The 21,467-nt window shown below is 45.3% G+C and overlaps 1 protein-coding gene across 3 annotated transcripts in view; it reads left to right on the top strand.

The window, feature by feature from the left end:
* The window catches only part of ANKRD10 (ankyrin repeat domain 10), a 31,938-nt gene extending 12,605 nt beyond the window's left edge, over positions 1-19,333 (top strand). For 2 of the 3 annotated variants that reach the window (XM_070380726.1, XM_070380727.1), the window contains 3 exons: positions 6,799-7,034; positions 14,526-14,615; positions 17,779-19,333. In XM_070380726.1, the coding sequence (XP_070236827.1) occupies positions 6,799-7,034; positions 14,526-14,615; positions 17,779-18,245 (793 nt within the window). In that variant the 3' untranslated portion in view covers positions 18,246-19,333. Of the gene's footprint in view, positions 1-6,798; positions 7,035-14,525; positions 14,616-17,008; positions 17,121-17,778 lie in introns of all 3 variants that reach the window. The other variant, XM_070380729.1, reaches the window with a different exon arrangement.
* The last annotated feature ends 2,134 nt before the right edge of the window (positions 19,334-21,467 follow it).

The following is a 21,467-nucleotide window of genomic DNA, read 5'->3' on the forward strand; positions in this document are numbered from 1 at the left end:
TTCTGGCCTTGTCACTGCAGCAGACTGGGTTTCCTGATTCTGGTTTCCTTTATTAAGCGGCTGCAGGCAGGTGGAGGGATCACTCCAAGGCAGCTGCTGGGATCTGCTTGCTGGGAAGGAGCAGGTAGTGGGGGGCCTGGGGCGCTCTAGACTTGTCATAGCAGCCTGAATAGTACCCACGTTTTAATATTTGTTTAATCACCGCTTTTATAAATAGTGCTTTCAAATAAAACCAATGATTTCTAAATTCAGATGTCTTTTCCTTTGCCAAATTATAGTGGGAGCCTGTTAACTATTTTGTCAGACTCTTTGAATGATGCTGTTGTGTTTTAATGTATGCAGACATAGTTGGGGTTCAGTTGCAAATTAAAACTACCCCCAGTAGTGTTGAACTTGAAATGAAAACTTGGCACCAAATTTATTCAAGTAGAAACTTTAAAAAATACTTTTTCCTATTGTTACCTGAAAAATATATTTAAGAATGTTTTCATAATTACTTATTTAAGAGTTTGGATACCAAAGGGTTAAAAATACACATGTTTTTATTGAAGACATTTTAGATGTTTGTAATGTTTTGTCTGTACAAATGGGCGTTTAGTAATGTTTTATCTTTTTTTTTTTTTTTTTAATGATTCCATGTATTTGCTTATTTCCATCTAGGAATAGTTACTAATGTATTTGAGATACAGCATACCAAATTTTAAAGTAACCAGAATCGTGAGTTAATGGTTTTTAGTCCATACTGTTAAACTTTTGTTGAAATACTGACATGATTAAATTGGCTTCATGCTAAACATTACTAGAAGTAACGGAAGGCAGTGTCTCAGAGTGACAGCCCTTGGCACGGTGGCCACGCGACAGTGGCTGCGCCCGATAACTGTGCTTCTGCACCTCATGTATGTGTATGTATTTTCAATCAAAATGTTGCCTGCAAATATGTGATCCCTTATTATTTAAGTTTCCTGTTTATGAACCATTGCCCGTTTTAAATCACATAGAAGATTCTGAATCTGTAAAAACTACACATGTCAATGTTTTACAGCTACGTAATTCGAATTGACTTGATTTTTTCAAGTAATCCTAGAAAGGGGGAGCATTCCATATAGAAACTGCTGAAACTGCCACAGGTGCTTCTCCGAACCCTTACCGTTGTGGCATTGAATGCTCAGTATGGCTTCCCTTCTCCACTCGAGGCATACTGTTGAGGTATTTGTTGCGGTGATTGGTTTTAATGCTAATCTAGGAATTCAGATATAGATTCTTTAGATTTGCATGCTTTGCTTACCCTAATTTATGATATCTACCTTTTTATTTGTAAACTAACAATAGTTAAGTTGAGATCAGAATTTTAACAGAAATATTATTTAGATAAAAATTGTGGTTATCTTTCATTGTCACATGGCATTAACTAAAAAGAAAACATCCTGAAGGTGATGTGACAACTCAGACTCTAAATATACTTCAGAAACTTCTGGATCCGTGGTTTTTCAAATTTTTTAAAAAAAGAAAACTATTGGAACGCTTCTCATATTCTGATGTTGTGACACTGTAAGTGGAAAATAGATGGGGATCAGCTGGCAGCAGAGCGGAGCTTTGTTCTAAAGTTCTTTGGGGATATATTGTTAGGTATAATAAGTTGTAATAAACTATTCAGAATTTTATTACAGAAAATACAGTGGAGTATAAAAAGTTTGATTTATTTTGCCAATTATTCAGTAGAATAATTCACAGCAGATACTGTTCTTTGTCTTCCCATGTTTTCCTATTCCAGTTTTGAAAGAACACTAGGAACTATTGGGGGGAAATGGGTAGAATGACTGTGTAGCCTCAGTGGAAGTTACAGGAACCAAGTCTGTCGACACGGGACAGTCGTCATGGCTTTCATAATGAATTGTAGCAAATGATTTTACTAGCCTCCAAATCTGATCATGTCAGCTTTTAAAGAAAGTCAGTTTTACAACTTTAACAGAGTAGACCCAATTTGAGCACCCAGGTTGACTGATGTCTGATTTTTTAAAATCTCTGCCCATTTTCCAAGACTTTTCAGATGGATGCCAGAGGGGGCCAGAGAGGTAAAGTAGAATTTGAAGCACATCCCATATGTGGCTTTTTGCTTTCAGAAATGGGCAGCGGGAAATCTTAGATCAGGTTCAGTCTGTTTGCCCAAGTACAACAACCAAAAACATTAAACTGGTGTGTATGTTTAATGATTTAATCTGAAAATAACGTGTACACTTACATTACTACCCCGTTTTCATGCAGAGCACAGTTCCTGAGAGTAATTTTACACAGTATCTACCAGATACTGTGAATTTCCCTTTGGACTGGTGTTTGCCGACTGCAGTCCAGACTTTGTCTTCAGCAGTCTCTCATGGGGTTGGTAGGTGTGGTCAGCAGGAAGTGTAGTGAATACCTCAGGATTGAAGAGTCAAGGCCTGACTGTTTAAAAAGTACTGTAACAACGAGAGGCCACATTCAAATGTAAAATTATCATAGAGCCTGTAAATCCTAAGTCACATTCATGTGCCCAGCTCCCACTGGATTTTTAGCAAAATCACTAGGTTTAAAATCTGCTTACACTTGGAACACTAGAATTTGAAGGCATAATAAATTGATACATTGTAACCAGGGTAACTGTTTCAACTCTTAAAATGTCAAAATTGAAACATGCTCAAGAAAGTGTATATTAAAAAATGAATTTAAAGACCTGAGCCTGTTTTGTTAAAGTGTCTTGGGAACTACACTACTTAATTATTATTTATTCTAGTCTTTAGCAAAAAGCCAGCATGATTTTCAGCCTCTGTGGAGTACATTTGAAAACCCTCTACTTAGGAAGTATTAAGAGGTGGTTTGAGGATTCAGACCTATAAAGGCAGTTTCGCCTTCTTCACTTTAAGTACATTGCCTGATTCAGTTGTGAGACACTTTGAACTTTCAATTGAAAACACTCAAATGAAATAGGAATGATTGTATTACTTCTGCCTGCTCTCTCAGAGTCTTTTATTTTTACATTCTTCTGAAGTTTACCTTCAGATATTTTTCTTGGTATTTGACATTTTGTGGTTTAACAGATTGGGCAGCCTTTAAAAAAGTTCGATTTTGTTTGAATTGAATAGTATGCAAAATTACCAGAGAGACATTTTTCAGGAACCAGTAGACATCTCTTATTAAGGGTTAGCGGTCTAGTCAGAGAAGGACAAATATCATATGATATCACTTGTGTGTGGAATCCAAAATAGGACACATATGAACTTATCTACAGAACAGACGCAGATTCACAGAGAGAACAGACCCGTTGCCAGGGTAAGAGGGGTGGGGAAGGCAAGGATTGGGAGTTGCGGGTTGGCAGGTGTAAACTCTTACATACAGGATGGATGAACAGGGTCCCACTGCAGCAGAAGGAGCTGCAGCATCGTAACTTCATCATGACAAACCATGATGGAAGAGAATATGGAAAAAAAGGCATACATAACGGAGTCACTTTGCTGTACAACAGACATTAACGTTGTAAATCAGCTGTACCTCAACCGATTTTTAAAAAGTAGAAGACTGTTTACTAATATCATCTACTGGGTAAATGTTACTCAACTAGTCCAACCCGTTGTTTGTTTCGTATGGCCCATAAACTAAGAATGATTTTTACATTTTTTAAATGGTTGAGTGAAAAATCAAAGGAATAATGTTTCATTTCACAATATGTAAAAATATATGAAAGTCAGATTCCAGTGGCTGTAGCTGAAGGTTTATTAGAACACAGCGAGCACTGTAATCCTCACATATCATCTAAGGCTGCTTCGGGCGGCAACGAGAGGATGGATCCTTGCTGTCTAGCCCTTTGCAGGAAAAGTGCCTGCCCCCGGAATTGGTGGTCCCATCCACGCCTTCCCACCCACTTCTTGTGCCCCGTACGATTGCACGGCCAGTAGAGCAGGATCTAAATGTGAGCAGAGCAGAGGAGCGTGTTACACTAGGTGGAGAAAGGCGTGAGTGTGGGCGCGGGAGGAAGGCGCTGGGAGCCGGGGAGGGGAAGGGAGGCCTGCCGTCCTGCACCAGGGCCAGGCGTTCACAGACCATCTGCTTTAGGGGAGCGCCAGCTCCATCAAACTGGATTTTGCACTCAGCCCTTAGTAACCGAGAATCACATAGTTGGAAGTCTGCTGTAGTTTCACCAGAAGTGGAGGAGGGGTACTGCGTGTCCCATTTCTAATAATACTCCAAAGATGGTGCTTACATTATGGTCCAGCAGTTCTTCCGCAGCTACCGTGTGTCCCAGATGCTGGCGTCTGTCCGTATGTCTTCTGGAATGTTTGGGACTCCCTTTTGGGTCACTCTTCGACCCCCCAGAGTTACTTGAGGAGCCAGTTGAAGTTCAGCTTGGCTTATGATTGCTCGCTCTTTCTTGGTCCACACATGGGGCACATAGCGTGAGTTGACTCTGGCGACTGTTCTTTGGAGTTGTGAAGGCGCTGCGTCACCCCACCTGGAAATTTGCTGGGCTCCAGCCAAGCTGAGTGACGTGTTCGTGTCGGACCCCTGTGGTGGCGGGAGCCCCTGCCTGTGTTCTCTCGGATTTGCCCCCTGGGACACAGTCAGTCTCTGTGGTCTCTGGATGCCGGCCTTACTTGTTATGTTTCCTTGTATTTCCGTGGAAGAACAGTAAACTCAGTCTCAGGCTGCTTAAGAGCAAAGGAACTGAATGTAATTTGGACAGCTTTGCTTTCAATGACTTTAAAAGTTGGCCTGCTCCCTGAGCATCTCAGCTTTCCTCGGTGAACTGGCATTTCTGGTGTAAATGGCATTTTAAAAGTCTGTGCTGTTCTTTATTTTATCGTCCACTAGAGGAGTGATTTCTACTGACAGCTTATGTGTCCTCATGTCAAGCAACAGTTCCTCATTTCTACATCTGATTTTGGCGAGCGAGTTCATAGTCATATCCATAGAAATCATTTTATAAACTGCTTATTCTAGGTCTTCATCTTTTCAAATTGTGTTGATTTAATTTTTTTTTTTAATTGTGGCACCTTCCTCTGTTCACGTTCTTCATAGAGTAGACCTTTCTGGACCATTCACTCATGGTATCTTCTGAAAAGGAAATACACCCTTTAAAAAAATTACCCAGTCTTAAAGTTACTTGAATATTAAATTTGTATAGCATGCTGATACTAAATCTCAAGTATATGATTATTTTATATGCACATAATTAATGTAATTAACTTTGCCAAAACTTTGGTATTTCCTTTCTTTAATTTATGTCAAAATTAAAACACTATGAAATTTTAGAATAATATTTATCAGAAATCATAGCCACAAGGTAAATGTCAGTTTTAGTTCCCAGTAGTCCTACACACAATGCCTTTTATTTTTAAGAAAATATCGTTGGTTAGGGGGATTCTAGAGTCTTGTCTCATTTATATCTGACCAAATTGAGTTTGGGCTTTTTCCTTTCTTCAAACTGTATAAATCATTTCTTTTTCTCGTGCTTTTAAACATGGAAACATATCTAGTGATTGTCAAACGTGTGTGGATGTTTCATTTCTGAATTTTGACTGTCCTGAGTATTATGGCTGGAACTAGGAATACAGGGCTATGGTATCTTTAAAGTGGAAGATCCCTATTTGTCCCTGATTCTGTAGTTTTCTCTCTGAAACAGTTATTCCCCCATTAACGTGTTCATCTAGGAGACAAGTGTCCGGGGCTGTGCATTGTTCTTTCGGGACAAGGCGAGGCCTATGTCTAGTCAGAGCTGAGCAGTCTGCCGTGAGGTGTGGGGCGCTGCCTGGGCTCCTCGGCACTTCTCCAGTTTGACTGCATCAGCCTGCAGCGACAGCTTGGTTTGCTCTGTTACAGATTCATCACACAGAGCGGTGTATTTTCCTGTCTTCCAGGGGAACTTCATCGTGGAGTTGCTTTTGTTCCCTCCATTTTTATTGTTTCCTAATTAAGACGTACAATCTCAACAGGTTCTTTCCTATCCATCTTACTCAGAGCCTTCATTTATACTCTGCCACCCCTCCTGACTAGTCTGAATCTTAGCTGGTGCAGAGACATCGGTCCTGTACTTGTCAGTGGGATTAACTACAGAGTGATGTTGATTCTTCTTGGTGGTAGGACTCGGCCTCAGGGATAGCTCCTAGGACAGTATTAGAAGAAGACATGCACTCACATGCTTTCAAATGCCAAAATCTAAACTCCTACAAGTTTTCCTATGGCCAAAATATCAAAATCTCAAAAAACTCAGCTTCTCAGACCTCCAGGCTGACGAATCAGTTTCAGGGCATCCGTCTAAACTTCCACTTACGGTGTCACATGTCAGCACAAATTCTGGCTTGTCATTAAGCCATTTGTCTTTGCTTTTAGGAAGTCAGTTGTTACGAATGCCATGGACAATTCAGTAAATGTTTGTTTGTTATGATTTTACTGGAGCTAAAGGAATGGATTATTAAGTGCAGATAATATAGAATTCAGTTTCAGGTTAAGTCTGAAGTTAGCATAAATTTTCATTCTTCAGACTAACATAAAAAATGATTTTGAGACGTTAAATAGGAAGATGCCTTTTATTTTTTTAAGTTTAGTATGTTGATTTTTAAATTACTATCTCCCAAATCTTGTTTAGTAATCAAATGTGCGTAAGAGAGAAGTTAGTTACAGAGATAGAAGAGCAGCTCCTTCTTTAATGAAGACTTGCTGTAAATCTGTATGCTCTTTCATATCACCTTCAGATAGTTAGTCAGTGCAGCAGGAGCAGAGACCAGATGAACGTGCTAATGGGGTGTAATTCAGTGTTTTTGTGTCGTACAGCCTGAGAAATGCCAGTGGCCTGACGGCAGCAGACATTGCTCAAACCCAGGGTTTCCAAGAGTGTACCCAGTTTCTCTTGAACCTCCAGAATTGTCATCTGACTCGTTTCGGTCACAATGGCACCTTAAACGGAGGCCATCCGAGTGTATTTCCTAGTCACGTTAGTGTGGGAACAAACCGCAAGAGATGCCTGGAAGATTCGGAACCCTTTGGCGTGAAGAAAGCTCGACCCGCAGGTGAGACCGCTTTGTGGGCGGGGCAGGCAGGCCTGTTTCTTCTCTAACGTGTGTTCTTCTTACGGCTGAGCGCGCCTCGGAGACGGCTCCCTCACTAAGGGTGCTGTGCCCTGAGGACTCTGGTGCAGTGATGGAGGAGGCTTTCCTGTGTTGCTTCTTGGAAGATTGGCCATTTAACGAGAGGGGAGGATGTGCGAGGGCAGTTCGGCCCAAGCGTAAATGTGTGTATGTAACTCTGCACACCCAGGTTTACCTGCCGTGAATTAGAGTCTTCCCGTTTGTTGTACCTGCTTGAAATATAACTATTAAAAAAATCTGCCCCTGTGCCTCATTTTTTCTTCCTGTGAATTTTCCTGGACTTAGAACAATTGTTGGTCTGATGTAAAATACAGTTTCACATCGGGGAAGGTGGGTGTTTGCACTGCTACGTGGCCTCAGCTGGTCTGCACACCTGGGTGTGGGGGGTGTGTGCCGCAGCGGGGCCCGGTGTGCCGCCTCCACACTGAGGGGTCGTGTCTCCAAGGTAAGTGTTCTGGTTCTCATGTCCTTCCAGCTTTTTATCTCTAGATGGTTTCAGGACGTGTAAATAAACAGTCAGCTAGTCACTCTTTGAGGTGTCCCTTTCATTTAGGGGGAGAAAATTAATATATATAATCAGAAGACGTTAGTAGCTTGGCAGGAATGTTCAGCAAACTTACATGGAAAGGGAAGTTTAGAGGTGACAGTGAAAGTAATCACACTGAAATTATGTGCTCAGATAAGATTTGCCAAGGATAAATACAAAATCATGCCCTTTGGTTTTTTAAAAAAAGAAACTGTTCAAGTATAGTCTGAGAAAACCGGAGTGGCTCCTGTCTTTAAATTCGATGTGTCAGCCTGATCCTCCCAGCGCTGTGCCTCTTTAATGTAACTGGCACATATCCAGACAAAAGCATTTCTCCCAGAGTCAGTAAAAAGTGAATTCTCTCCTTCACAACATTTAAGATATTGGTCGCTGTGAAAAGTTGTGATTATGCAACTTTTCTATAGAAATGAATGTATGGACTTAATAGTTTCTAAAATTCGTAGCTTGTATAAATTACGGGCCTAATCCTTAGAAAGATGTTGTAAAAGTCATACCCAGAACATGAAGGTATGTGTAAACTTCAGAAACTAATCCCCGTTCTGTTTCCTGCCTGGTTAGTATTTTGGGGTGGTGGTGCTGGTTTCACTGTGTCCTGGTACAGGGATCATGCGTGTCCCTGTCGTGTTAGCATACAGGATAAATCTTAAATTCTGCTTAGCTTTTTTAAAGAGATGTCACTTAACGTTCAGTGAAGATTCAAATGTACCTAAAGAGTTTTAAACTGGCCTCTTCAGGTTTCAATTTCAGTTGAATTGGCCAGTATCTCCTTATTGATGTGTCTGGAAGAGCCTTTCCAAGGGTTCTTGGAAACTTAAGAATTTGCACCCTAGGCCCTGTTGCTGCACAAATTGGGTTTGAAGAATTATGCAGGTGTTTGGGGATTTTATTTTCCTCTTCCAGACAAAGATTCATCTTGGTCAGCTGAGTTAAGAGATTAAAGTTCTGCACATTCAGCTCAAGGTACAACTTTCCCTAAGTGCCCCATTCCTAGCAGTCAGCTCAAGGAAGCCAGTTAAGAAAATGAGGTTGGAACCTGGCGTTTGAGTTCACAGGTGATACACACACCTAAGGCTGGGCGTTAAATCTTTGGTTACCTTTTTTAAAAACATGCCTGAAGTATCTTGGCTACACAGCTTGGACTTTATCAATAAGTTTAGTCTGTTCTGTATTCCTAGAATTTAATAAATTAGACATACTGATGTTTTTAGTGTGGAATATACCCAAAAGCTATTAATTGCAGAGATTTTTCTGGCTGAGCCAACTCTTAAAAGACGGATGGCGTCCTGTGACATTGACTCTTCAGTTTGGTGTCACGATTGTGAAAGTTTACCTCCTGCAATCCATAGAGAGTAGGATCTCTCTCTTAATAAATGGTTTTTAAATATTTTAAAGTAATTGGAGTGGTTTTTCCTTTGAAAACCATATGATGTAAAAGAACTTAAGGCACTGATCATTGATTTGTATGGCCCAAATACAAAATATCCTTTGAAAGCAAGTTGTCCAGCAGACGTGGGTACTTTAGAATGTCTTCGATGCAGTCGTTCACACCAGGGTCAGCATGCACCCTGTTCAGGAGGGTGAGTTGAAATCCAAGATTGATACTGATGAAAAGTATTTCAGGGTAATATTTTCCCCAGTGTGGGAGATTTGGTTCATTTAGGACAATGCAAGGAAATATCAGTTCATAATAACTAGGTTTGGGGGTTTTTTTCCCTTCCACATTGACCAACCATCTGCTCGGGGTAGAATGACAGGTGGGCCTCAGGACTTCAGCTGCAGCTGTTGAATAAAATCTGTGTTAGGGCTGTTAGCATTCTAGCTTATAGGAGCAACAGTACAATTGTTCACAAGTGTATTCCTTGGAAACTGGTCCAAATTATCGATGATCCAGGATAGAGAAAAATGCCACTCCCGCCCACGAGAGAAGCTTCATCTTGTTTTTAATCTTGAGTAGTTTCAGGCGCGGCTCCAGAGCCTTGACGGGGAGAGGCGGTGTGAGCAACAGACTGACCTGGGAACCTCGTTTTATCTGGGTGAACAGTTGCCATCCCCAGGAGGCTGTGGTGGTACCAGATTAATCTCAGATGTTAAGTTGACTTCATGGTTTTTGTTTTAATCAAATAAGTATACTACTGAGCTTAGCATCTCATGTATAACATGTTAGGTATTTAAAAACACCTTTTAGGAAAAATACAGTTTGACTTTGCTTAAAATGAGTCATAGGAAGTTGCTCAGCCCACATTCCTCAGGATGAAATAACAAAGAATCTCCACCTTCTGTTCTTAATTGTTCGTGGATGACCGGGCTTAAAAAGACAAGGAGAAAGGAGGGGATGTGACTGGAGATTGCTGAGTGATCATGTTCAGTCACTAAGTTCTGTCCAACTCTGCAGCCCGTGGACTGGCCCACCAGGCTCCTCTGTCTGAGACTTCCCAGGCGGGAACACTGGAGCGGGCTGCTGCTTCCTCCTCCAGAAACCAGATTTGTAACGTGGTTCCCTCTAGTTGAGGTCCGTGTATCTGACATACACGAGAGACTTGAACCTCGATGCTGCTTAGTGTTCCCTCCTATTTGCAGCAAATGGCTGTTTGCTTTTAAAAATTTGACCAAATGTTTGTATTCCAGTTAACAAAAGATGGTTTTACTCTCCAAAGGCATAGCATTATATATATATATATGAATCGTCTGACTGAATTACGTTTAAGAGCAGAGTCATTTTGGGGTTAGTCTTGAGCTCGGCAGAGCTCACAGGCCCGTCTGGCCTCCGCGCACGTGGTGGCTGTGGCGCGCGTCGGCCAGGAGCAGGTCCTTCCTGGCACGCTTTGTCGGCTCCTCTGTGCCACGTGCACCTTCCCCTCCACCACCTATTAACAAAACCCCAGATCCCTTGTTAGTGTTTCCGCAGCTGTCACTCTGTAGTTAGCCCCCCCGTTCACCTGCCCTCTTAAACTCCCCCCGCCCCCGTCTGCTGTGGGGCTGTGGTGGGAGTCCCAGGAGAGGTTACTGGTAGAACCACCTTCCTCCCCGCCTTTTGTACTGTTCAGGTTCTAATAGGACTTTTCCTTTAGAGGGTGATCTGAGTAAAATGTGCTGTGAGGAGAAGAGAACAGTTCTAGTTAGTAATGGAGAGAAGCCATTCCTTTCTTGGGGAATGGGGTTTCACCAGCGGGAAGGCCAGAACGTTGGGAATGACCTTGGTTACGGGTCGGCTCTTAGGTCTTCCCTTGAAGAGGCACAGAGGGCAGTAGGTCGCTACCCTGACCCCAGCTTCACTGGGCTCCATGCATGGAAGTGCCCAGCAGTGCTTGCTCGGCTGGTGGTGTGTAGGGGAGGACACCCCGTGAACTAAGTAAAGCACTTAAGATCTTCAAGGACTGTGTAGGTTGGGTTTTGCCCATTGAGAGAGTTCACTGCCTTTAAAGTGAAAGAATCCCGATGAGGTGTTTTTCATAAGCCCTAGGTACCTCTGTAAGTGTGCCTGGCGATCAGTCTTGTGTACAGGTTCTGCATCAGGATCAGGGACCTGCACGGCATAGTTCGGGCACGTCTGCCCGAGCTGACCAGCCCGCACGAAGGGAAGCTGCTTGGTGGCAACCATTTCTGTAGTGCTGCAGACCCCTGTCTTTAAAAGCTAAGGAAGGGTTTCCTGCTGTTTTCTTATGTCCTTCATCAGGAATCGTTTTGTAGTTTTAGATCCACACTGGTACCTGGCTTTAGTTTTATTCAGCTCTCTGGTTTATATAAAAATTCAGGGGCAGGTTTCTATGCTGCCCCAGGGCACCTTCCCAAATGGAGCTGCTTTCAGCCCCAACGTCAAGAACAGGAGGCTTCTGGGCAGTGGTCACACCTGGTCCTGACTCTGCCTCTGGGCGAAGAAACTGGATTTATTCTGAGGCAGTCCTGGGTGATGTTCTGCCATGAGTACGCTTTGTCTGGCGTGTACCAGAGTCATGTCAGCAGATAACTGCTTTGGAAGTCAGAAGATACGGACACTTAACAAGTGTCTCATTTTTCCTTTTAACCGGAGTAGGAAGATAGGGAAATACTTCTTTTCTAAAACAAATAGAATCAAACATTTTTGAAGAAAGTCTTTTTTCTGAAATGTCTACAAGCCACCTTTCTCAGACGCAGCGTGGGGCGTTGTGGTAGTTGCCTTGGTGATCGTGATAGTGATAGTGATGTGTGGGAGACGGGAGTCAAGTCCAGATCCGTGTTCTTACAGTTCTGCAAGGCTGGTTTTAATGTCATGGCTTTTAATGCAGTTTTAAAAGGTAAGTGGTGACACCCTCTGTGCTCCCATGGAGCTGTCTGAGCCCTTCCTAATTCCAGGTGCTGGGAAGAAAAACATGGAAACGTTGGTATAAGATACATTACCAGGGGTTCTAGGCAGCTAGGTTAGCAGGCAAGTGGTTGCAAATCCTGGCAGATAGATCCTGCATGGGGAAAACGCCTCACAGAGTGTCTACGGAGAAAGGTAATTCTAGGCTGTCCACGTTAGCATATGCCTCCCGCGTTTAGTAAAGAGTTTCTTAAAATCTGAAAGCCTTTAGTTTGTCTCATTTGTACACGTTTTTCCCGCTCTGCTGGTGAGAAACCGCGTTAACAAAAGATGCACCCGAAAGGAGAGCCTTGGGAGGAGCGCTGCTGGCGCACCGCGTGGGTCTCTAGTTAGGGGTCAGCTTCTGCTGCAAAGCCGCACTGGGTCTTGCTCCTGTCTACAGCACTTTTCCTTTGAATGTCCTCTGGCTCCCTTCGCCACCAGCTCTTCCGGCCCCCTAGTGGCAGGTCTGCTCTCTTGTCCTGCTTCATTTTGTTGCCAGTCTTGATTACCTGTTCTTAATGGTGCTGCTTGCTTTCTGTGCCTGTGCCCTTTCTAGCTAGAGTGTGGGCTTCATTCACTGATGGGACACTCCGGGCGCTGGGCTTGGGGAGTGAAGAGACGGTTGACCTGCTTTTGTGAAGCTGCTCTGTTGTGCCCTTTTGGGGAAGAGGGGGTCCTCATGTCATACCTGTCCGTTGTTCTTTTTAAAACCTGCTTTCAGAGATCTGAAGTTGCAGCTGTAACCTAGATGCCCCTTTCCCCGAGGAGCACTGGCCCTGAACTCCAGAACAAAGCCAGGCGTCGGAAGGATGGCCACGTCAGGCTGTCTGTGCTGTATCCGCTTTCGTTTGAGGCTGTTTGTGGCTTTGCCCAATAGGCCCGCTCTGCTTCTCAGTCACCTGCCTGGTCTGGCTTGTCAGACGTGGGTCCTGCGTCACTGCAGAAACAGAATCAGAGGTTGGGAGGGTTTTGTCTCCTGGTACCTGAACTTCCATCCCCCAACCACCCCCCTCCTTTTTTTTTTAAGAAAAGATGGCCTGTTTACCACTGATTTCTTGAAAGTACCTTGTTTGATGGTGAAGCTGGAACCTAGCCTATCAGTGACCTCAGTGGGGCTTGTGGAGGATTAAGAAAAGCTTTGAAAACCGCTGAAGTCCTCCGTTGGTTGCCTCTGGTTTCAAAGCACTTCTATTTCTAGGTGTTTATGGCCTCGTGTCTATGCAGATTTCTGCTATCTCTTAACAGCACGCGTCACACCATTCTGTCTGTTCTGCATACTGATCATCGAATTTGTGTTTCTCTTAAGACTTTTTCATCTAAAACTTTTAACAGTTTGGGGATACTCTGAAACTGATATGTTCATTCCGATATTGAAAACAATTCATGTGCCTCTAGAAGTAGTTGCAGCTGCAGAGTTCAAGTCTTTGTGTTTTTAAATGTTTGTTTGAAAGAAATAGCACTGAAACTTGTTACTTACTTGTTGTATATATCGTGTGACCCAGAAACCATTCTAGTTTATCCTGGTGGAGAAGCAGAAGTGTATGCAAAAGTGTGTTTATAGGGATGGTAGTTAATTACGGTGTTCGTGATGGAAAAGGAGCCCCGCTCAGGCAGCAGTGGGGAGCTGGGTAGTGGGTGAGCTCTTGGTGGTCATTCAGGGAGTTGTTCCTCAGCTTTAAGGATCCTTTTGAATCTAGTTGTTGGGATGTGTTCGTTTAGCGGTAAATGAACATAGGCAAGACGTGCGAGTGATCCTTCAGATCCGGTGTCGTAACAATGCCTGCTGCTTAAGACTGGATAGCTCTGCGCAGCGTGGCAGTGGCTGCTCCTGAGAAGTAGGGGCCCCTGGGCTAGCAGGAGGTGTTTCTGCAGTGTGTGAGCCCCCGCCGGAAGGGGTACCAGGTGTGCGCACCCGCCGTGCTCCACAATGCGAGCGTGGGCGTGCCCTGAGGCGCATGCGTAGCTTCAGTCCTGCCGTCCTGGAGCCCAGAAGCTTACTGGGCGTTTCCAGCTGCGCCACATCTTGGGGCACAGGGCCAGAGCTGCTCTCAGCCGGTATCCGACGAGCTTGTCTTGATCTTGGAATTTATTTTCTATTAATGAAACCACTGATTTTTAAATTTGAGGATCATTATAATGGTTTTTATGTTACTCAAGAATTATCATTTCTTTATGAAAAACAACTGAAGGAACATTCGGGGGTGTAACAGACCATCCTGAATCTTTAGAAGTATTTAGAAATAAATGTCTTTGAGTTACATAACTGCTTTATGTTGCCCAAATACCAGCCTTAAATGAGAATTTACGCCAGCAAGTAAATCTTGAGTAGGTGTCTGAATTGCCATGACTTCATCAAAGCTGCACGTTTCAGGAATTATTCTCTATTGTGGGAAAGTAAGTTTCTTGGTCATGTGCCAAGGTCATTGGTAATCCATAGATTATTAAGCTGTTTGGCAGTTTGGGAGCATCCAGTGCTCTGATGACAAAGAGTGAGGCGCATCTGTCTTGGGTGCAAGGAACCTAAACATGTCTGTTTTCTGTGCAGCCCACAGTCTGGATGAGTCCATGCCGCTCGCGAGTGGTGAGGTGGAAGACGACCCCGACAAGATGCACGTGGACAGAGAGCTCGCCACAGGTGGGGGCGGACAGGTTCCCGTTAGCCGCAGCCGCGGTCCAACGGTCGAAGACACCAAACTGCCGGAGGGCGGTTCCGTTGGACCCAAAGAGATAGAAATCTATACTGTTTCGGCAATGCAGACCCCCTGTCGTTGCAGGAACCAGTATGCGTGTTATTTCTAACATGAGTTGGCGCAGACAGTTTTTGCACTTTGTCCCGCGTTTTAAAGAATGTCATACTATGATTTGGACAAGTTTGTAGATATAAGAATTAAGTGTTCTGGTGCATTTTATGGATATGAAAAATATAAGTGCAATCTTTCTATTTTGATTTGAGGCTTTTGCTTAATGTGCCTTGTTTGATTTTAATGAGGTTTAACATTTTTCATTTTCTGATACAGGACCTTGGGGTGAATTTATCAAACATTTGTTAAATTACTCTTGCTAGTAGTTTCAAAGGGATAAACAGCGAAAGGAGTGGCTGGCTGTAGGCACTGAGAGCTAGCAGGTGTCATGGTTTTGACTTGTAACCTGCCAGGGCCGTGTGGAGTCCTCCACTCAACCCTCCTGGGCGCTTTGGTTTGTGTGACATTGACTCTGAATCTACTAAAATGCTGAGAACCGTGTCAGCACAAAACACCTTTTTCACTAAAATTTTTAGTATATTAAAACAGTTGGTAGTCACTTTTGGTTTTTAAAAGGTAAGGGCTCTGTTTCTGTTAGTATTTAGAGTAAACATTTAGCCATTTAGTTAATGCCTTTTTCTATCCTTTTATTTAGGTGAGCATGAAAACGTTTTAGCCATTCTCTTAATGTTTTAATGTATTTGGAAATAGATACTGTTTCTTTTTTAAGTCTTATTATTATGTCTGTATGCGAAATTCTTGTTTCCCAGGGGTACATGAAAAAATCATCTTTGTTCATATAATGAAAGTGTGTGCATCTTTCTAGAAGCTACAGAATTGTTATGGGTAGAGTCACCATTTTGCCGGGTAATTAAATGAAGTGGATAGATTTTCCAAGGGAAGTTCTCATTGGAAAATACATTTTAAAATCCTGGCTAAAGATAAATAACAAAACTGAAAGCCAGCTTAAAAAAAAAATGGCATTGGTACATGCTTTTAAAAAGATAGAAGTCATCACTCTTTGATCTTCAGACATTTTATTTCCCTGGGTTTTCAAGTAAATTTAATGCCGCACTTGAACCTGACATTGAACAGCCCACTATTTAACCTCAGCGCATCCCATGTGACGGGTGTCAAGTGAGCGTTCCCCGTGTTTTTCATCATTTCAGTTATAACACTCTTTCAGCAAACAAAATGTATTAGATCGCTAGAGGTGACCCGCAGTGGGTGGACACAGCGGAGGGGGCAGGGCGAGTCCTGGAAGGCAGACTGGAGCAGAGTTTGCGGTCCCGGGCCAGCGGCAGCGGAGGGCGTCGGCAGGCAGGTCTGGCCGGGCACCGACAGCCTCAGCCCGTCTCCGGGACGCTTGCTGTTTTCACGCTAGGTTTTACTAGATGTTCCGTAAAGCTGTGAGGTTCCACTCACCTTGGCTTGAGGTTGCATAATGGAACACATTTACTCTAACTGGGCACCAGAGAAGGACCGCGCACATGCAGTGAACATTAAACGGAAAAGTACAGTCTAATCAAGCCGGGTTTCCGAGGCCCAGTCCCCTGAAAATGTAATCTCCATCTTTGTTAGTAGTATCATGGTTGTCTTACTAACTGTTAAGGTCACCATACTACCCATGAGTTTTATTACCCAGGGAAAGCTTCTGGTTTTTGAAAAAAATAAATGTTTCTCTGGGAATAGCTTGTGTTATTTTTAATTCTACCTCATGTTTAGTTCTTGAAACACTTGTTCTCCAGCCTTGAGTTTAACTAGAAAAGCTGTCATTTAATTTGAGAAGAAATAATCCACAGTCCTCTGAAGAATTTATAGAAGCTCTTAAACTCTCTTAAACTGCGAGGAAGTTGAGAACTAGTGGCACGGTTAGGTGTTTTGCTCATTGAATGAGCCACGATTTTCCATCATCAGGAAAACTTGGGGACACACAGAAACCCGTATCTGAGTGCACATCTGGGCGGGGGTCGTGGTGTGGGGCTGCAATAGGGCCAGGGGACACGAAGGAATGTGTCCTCACTCTGAAGGTGACAGAGTCATGCTTTAATGTCGTGCCTTGCTTTAATAGTGCAGGACATTGGGGTAAAGTTTAACGTCATCGAGCAAGTCATGACCTTAGATTGTTTCTGTACTGTTGTGTGAATTCCTGTGAACGTGTATTGGTCCTCAAGTTTCGTTATACAGAAAAATACTTGTCATTGCCTGTTCCCGTGTGGCCAAATGTTTTGTGACTGACGTTTTTTCCCATAAGACATCCCCTCCTAACGGATGTCTGTATATGCAGATTATGGGTTTTGACAGTGGACCCTTGGACACCGTAGTCCCTGTAACTGCTGAACCCAGAGGACACTTCAGGACGTGCTCGTGGCTCAGGACTGCGCGCATGGGATCTTGGGGTTCGTGGTCTTCTGCGGCCTGCCCGTGCTGCTCTGTGGCATCTTGCAGAAATGCTGTGTGATCCAGGTGTTGCTAAGGAACCACAGCCTCGCTGCCGCCCCGTGTGGGCTCCCCGCCTTGGAGGAGGCGCGGTGAGGGGCCTCCGGGGACGCTGTCAGCGTCACCCTGGGAGCTTCCTTCATTCACACGCTTCATCAGTTGCTTTTCTTTTAAAAAAAAAAAAAAGCTTGAAGTTTTCTGTTTTTTAACCCTTTGTTGGGAACACTTAAACGTTCATTTCTGACGGACTTTTTCGAGGGTCATGATTTTTAAAACTGTTCTCCAAACCTAGTCTTAAACTGAGAGCAGTTCAATGCTATTGGTATTTTGCACGTGGCATATTTGTCAGCTGAAGTTTTTTTAATTTGGCTCCCCTACACTAGTGAAATTTCTTAAGTGTTTCCTTTCTTGCCCTTTGCCCTTACCGGGCAAATGCAACTGGTAATGTTTTATTTTTAAATCACTTACGCACAGTTTTTTGCCTTGCAAAAGAAACTGGTTTGTGTAAAGAAAAGAAGCTAAATAAATCCTGTAAAATGGTAGCAGCAAGGAAGCGTTTTATAGTCTCTCCTCCCTTCTGGTTCTGAATTTTGGTGACAGGTGTATTTCTTAATGCAGATATGAAAAACAGTAGCTCCGTATCGAATACACTGACAAACGGATGTGTCGCCAATGGACACTTGGACTTCCCCTCCACGGCCCAGCCCTGTGGGATGGAGAGCAGGAGTGGCCAGTGCTCGGCAGGACTTAACGGAGTCGGCACTGGCCTAGTTCCAGGGCTGCCTTTCCCGAGCAGCCAGGGCTCCCCCGGCGTTAACGGGACTGAGGAGCCGGAAAGGAGCACCCAAGTCAGCCCGGAGACATGCGGCTCTCTGCACCTCAACGGGAGCCCGAGCAGCTGCGTGGCCAGCAGGCCCTCCTGGGCAGAGGAGAGCCTGCAGTACGGACACTACCACGGCTTTGGGGACACGGCCGAGAGCATCCCCGAGCTCAGCAGCGCGCTGGAGCATGCCAGCTCCGTGAAGGCGGAGCAGGGCTACCACAGCGCCGTGCTGGGCGCCATGCACCTGTCCCACGGCTCGTAGGGCCGCGGGCCTCCGCCGCCCCGAAGGAGCGCCACGCCCGTGCGGCGTCTCGTGCTTCAGCTTTCTGGAAAAGCGCGCTCCGAGTGGCCGGCCTCCTCAAGTCCTGGTGCGAGTGCAGGCGGGGCTTACTCAGCGCGCGGCTGTCTCCGTGGGACGGGGGGCCTCTTTCCGGATGCGCTTTTAGAACCTACGTTTTCTGCTGCCAGTCTCGATATTCTCTTTTGAATAATGTCACCGTAAATTGCCATTTTCTCTTCTGTCGAATTAAATTTTATCTAATGAAGAATCGGAGACAGTAAGTGAGGTGCCTGGTAAACCCGCCTCTTGGCACGTGGGCATCATTTTGAAGAACTTGCTTTTCCTCCTCTCTGTAGAATTTTTGACAGAAGACAGCTATCTCCCTATGCAAGGTACAGCCTTACACAGATTTCTTGCAGTGATTTGTATGAAGAAAAGAGCGTTTGTCTTTTTCAGAGCCTTTTTCATGGAAGCTTCACTGCCTGCCGCGTGGTGAGGGTCTTCCGTGTACACACAGTGGTCTGAGAACACGGCGGCGCCTCCTGGAATGCTGGCGCTCGCTGCCCTGGTTTCACCGACAGCCCGTGCGGCCTGGGCCTGACTGCCGACCTGATGTGTTTTTACCCGCGTTTCCTACTCGGGCTTGAGGATTTTTACCACAGATAACGGTTTCCTCTGTATGCAGTGGAAGTTACTCCTTGTAGGGACTGTCAGGTCAACACATTTAACTGACTCTTCCGACCTGTACTTTCTTTTTTCCTTGCTTTTGTTTCTTGGGGTGTTCTGCTTTAAAATATATACCACTACGTGTATCCAGTTAACAGAATTTTGAATCTCTCTTAATAAAGCTTCATTAAGTTTATGGTTTTATAGAAATTAGCTTTTGTTTAGGCAACTAGTGGTTCCACTGTGCGACTATTGTCCTGAATTTTTACTTTTCTGATTTTTGTAATAAAAAATCTGTGAAGATAGAAGATGTGTCAGATGAACAAAACCAGTGTCCTCCGAGTGTTACTAACATTTTGTTTTTAAACTGTCCTTTACAGATTGAATAAAAACCTCTCACACGCGCTGTGTTTCTGGGTGTGCTTGCCCCCATGTGGGGGCGGGGGCGCTGTGGCAGGAACTGTTGCCTCGCTTTCTGCTGTGAACAGTGATTCCCTCTTCTGATTGCCCGTGGAGCACTCCCACGGAGCACTTGTTAGCACCTCGGGTTTGTTCACCTGCTTTCGGCTTACGGGCACATTGGGTCTCTCTCGGGAGGCACGGGGTTTCTCTCGGGAGGTGCAGGGTCTCTCTTGGGAGGAGGGTGAGGGGGTGTTAGGAATTGCTGTCAGCTGACAGTACTTGCCTGTACGCTTATCTTCATAAAGAACCACAGCCGTAGCTTCCTCAGCTTCTTTGAGCCAGCACATATTAATACACAGAAGCCTTTTAAATGCATAAATCTTAGTTAACAAGTGGAAACAATAGCCATTCTGGCCTGCCCAGTGCGTCATTTAAAACGTTCGGTACTCTCTGTACATTATGGAAGCCCCAGGCCGCTGTTTGGAGCATCACAGAAGTTACTCTGTGCTGAGGCAGAACCCAGGACACAGGCCTTGTCACTGCCACTTCCCGTGCAGGCACCTGTCATCACGCCCGGACCCCGCTGACCTCGGAAGCTGTTCTAAGGGACTGATCCCGAAGTCGCCAGAGGCCGAGTTCCAGGAGAGGGGAAACCTGGTGCCATTCGTTCCCTCATCCCCTGTATGAGCTGTATCTTGAATCTCAAAGGCTTCACGGTGAACTGTTAGTGACAGTTACTAGAAAGCATTAATGGAACCTGCTAGAATCTGCTAAAGATCAGGACATCTGGTTCGTCCTGGAATTGGACAGAATTGGACTGTTTCTTGGGGGCAAGAATGCTTCCTAGAAGCTCTGCTTGAGCAGCCTCCAGGCTTCCCTGGGTGGTTGATACATTGTGGTTCAAAGTCATGACACTGAAATTCTTACACTGAACTCCTATTTTGCCTAGAATTGGGTTCAGAATAATATAGAAGGGGAAGAATTTTTAAAATTAGGACTTTTAAGAAGAAAACTCAATACTTTTTTAATTTAAAAAACTCATTAATACTTTTTTTTTTAATGTGGACGTCATTTTCACATTGACCAAAAATAAGCTCAAATTTTTGCTCTGCTTAACTCCCCAAAATTAAGTTCATGCTGAACTGTCACTGGTTCTCGATGTTTGGTCTGAAGAGCCTTATCGGCCCTTGTATTAGATACCCAGTGGCAAGCAGCTGGGAAATGAAGTGAAGTCCATCTACAGTAACATCAAGACCATAAGCTGCCTGGGAATGCCTTTAAAGGCAGGGTATGCGGCTAGGCAGGCATCACGGGGCCACGGGGAGGGGGACGAGATGACAGCAACCGCGAGCAGAGTGAAGGGCCGGGGTGACCGGGCAGCCTCGGCGGGGGGTGACTGCGCCGCGAGGCAGCCGGGGTGGGGTGCGGAGGGGGCGGGGAGCAGAGGGTGGGATTGCGGAGGAGACTGCGTGGGCCTGAAGGTGAGAGCGCCCGGCCCCGAGGGACTGGGAGGGACCCCGCCCCGGAGAAAGCGCTCCGCTTGTGCTCCGGTGACCCGAGTGCGGTGAGAGCCGCAGAGGCGCCAGCGGAGTCCAAGGGGCCGTCCCACTTCCGCCAAGGACGCAGCGGCCTGAGCAGGCAGGGGAAAAACAGGCCCTCCGCGCAGGGAGCTCAGGGTGGGGCCCGGCTTCCCTCCAGACGGCGGGGGAGAGCGTGAGAGGGCGGCCCCCAGGCTCCTCACCCTGCTGCCGTCTCCCTGGAAGTCCCCGGACCGTCTCCGACACTGTCCGCCCCCCGACACGTCCAAAGATGTTCATTGTAACAGCGCACAATCAGAGGCGACCGCTGTGACCATGAATCGTGACCCTGCACGGCCATCCGTGGACACGAGCCGGGGCTTCACGAGGGGGGGTGGGGGGGCCGTCAGGCGTGACCTGGACGGCAGGGACCAGTGCAGGGTGGCGCGTACAGCGCAGGTGCGCATCTGCACGCTTAGAAGGTGCAACCCCACCCTGCGAGCTGTCGGTGGATACACGCACACGTGCGGGAAAGGAGCGGACCACAGGGACGTGAGTGACGTCCACCCCCTCCCGGAGAGAACACCGGAGGGACGGAGGGCTGGCGGGGGCGCTGGGG

This window comes from Bos mutus, chromosome 12 (assembly GCF_027580195.1).
Source record: "Bos mutus isolate GX-2022 chromosome 12, NWIPB_WYAK_1.1, whole genome shotgun sequence".
NCBI classification, from domain to species: Eukaryota; Metazoa; Chordata; class Mammalia; order Artiodactyla; family Bovidae; genus Bos; species Bos mutus.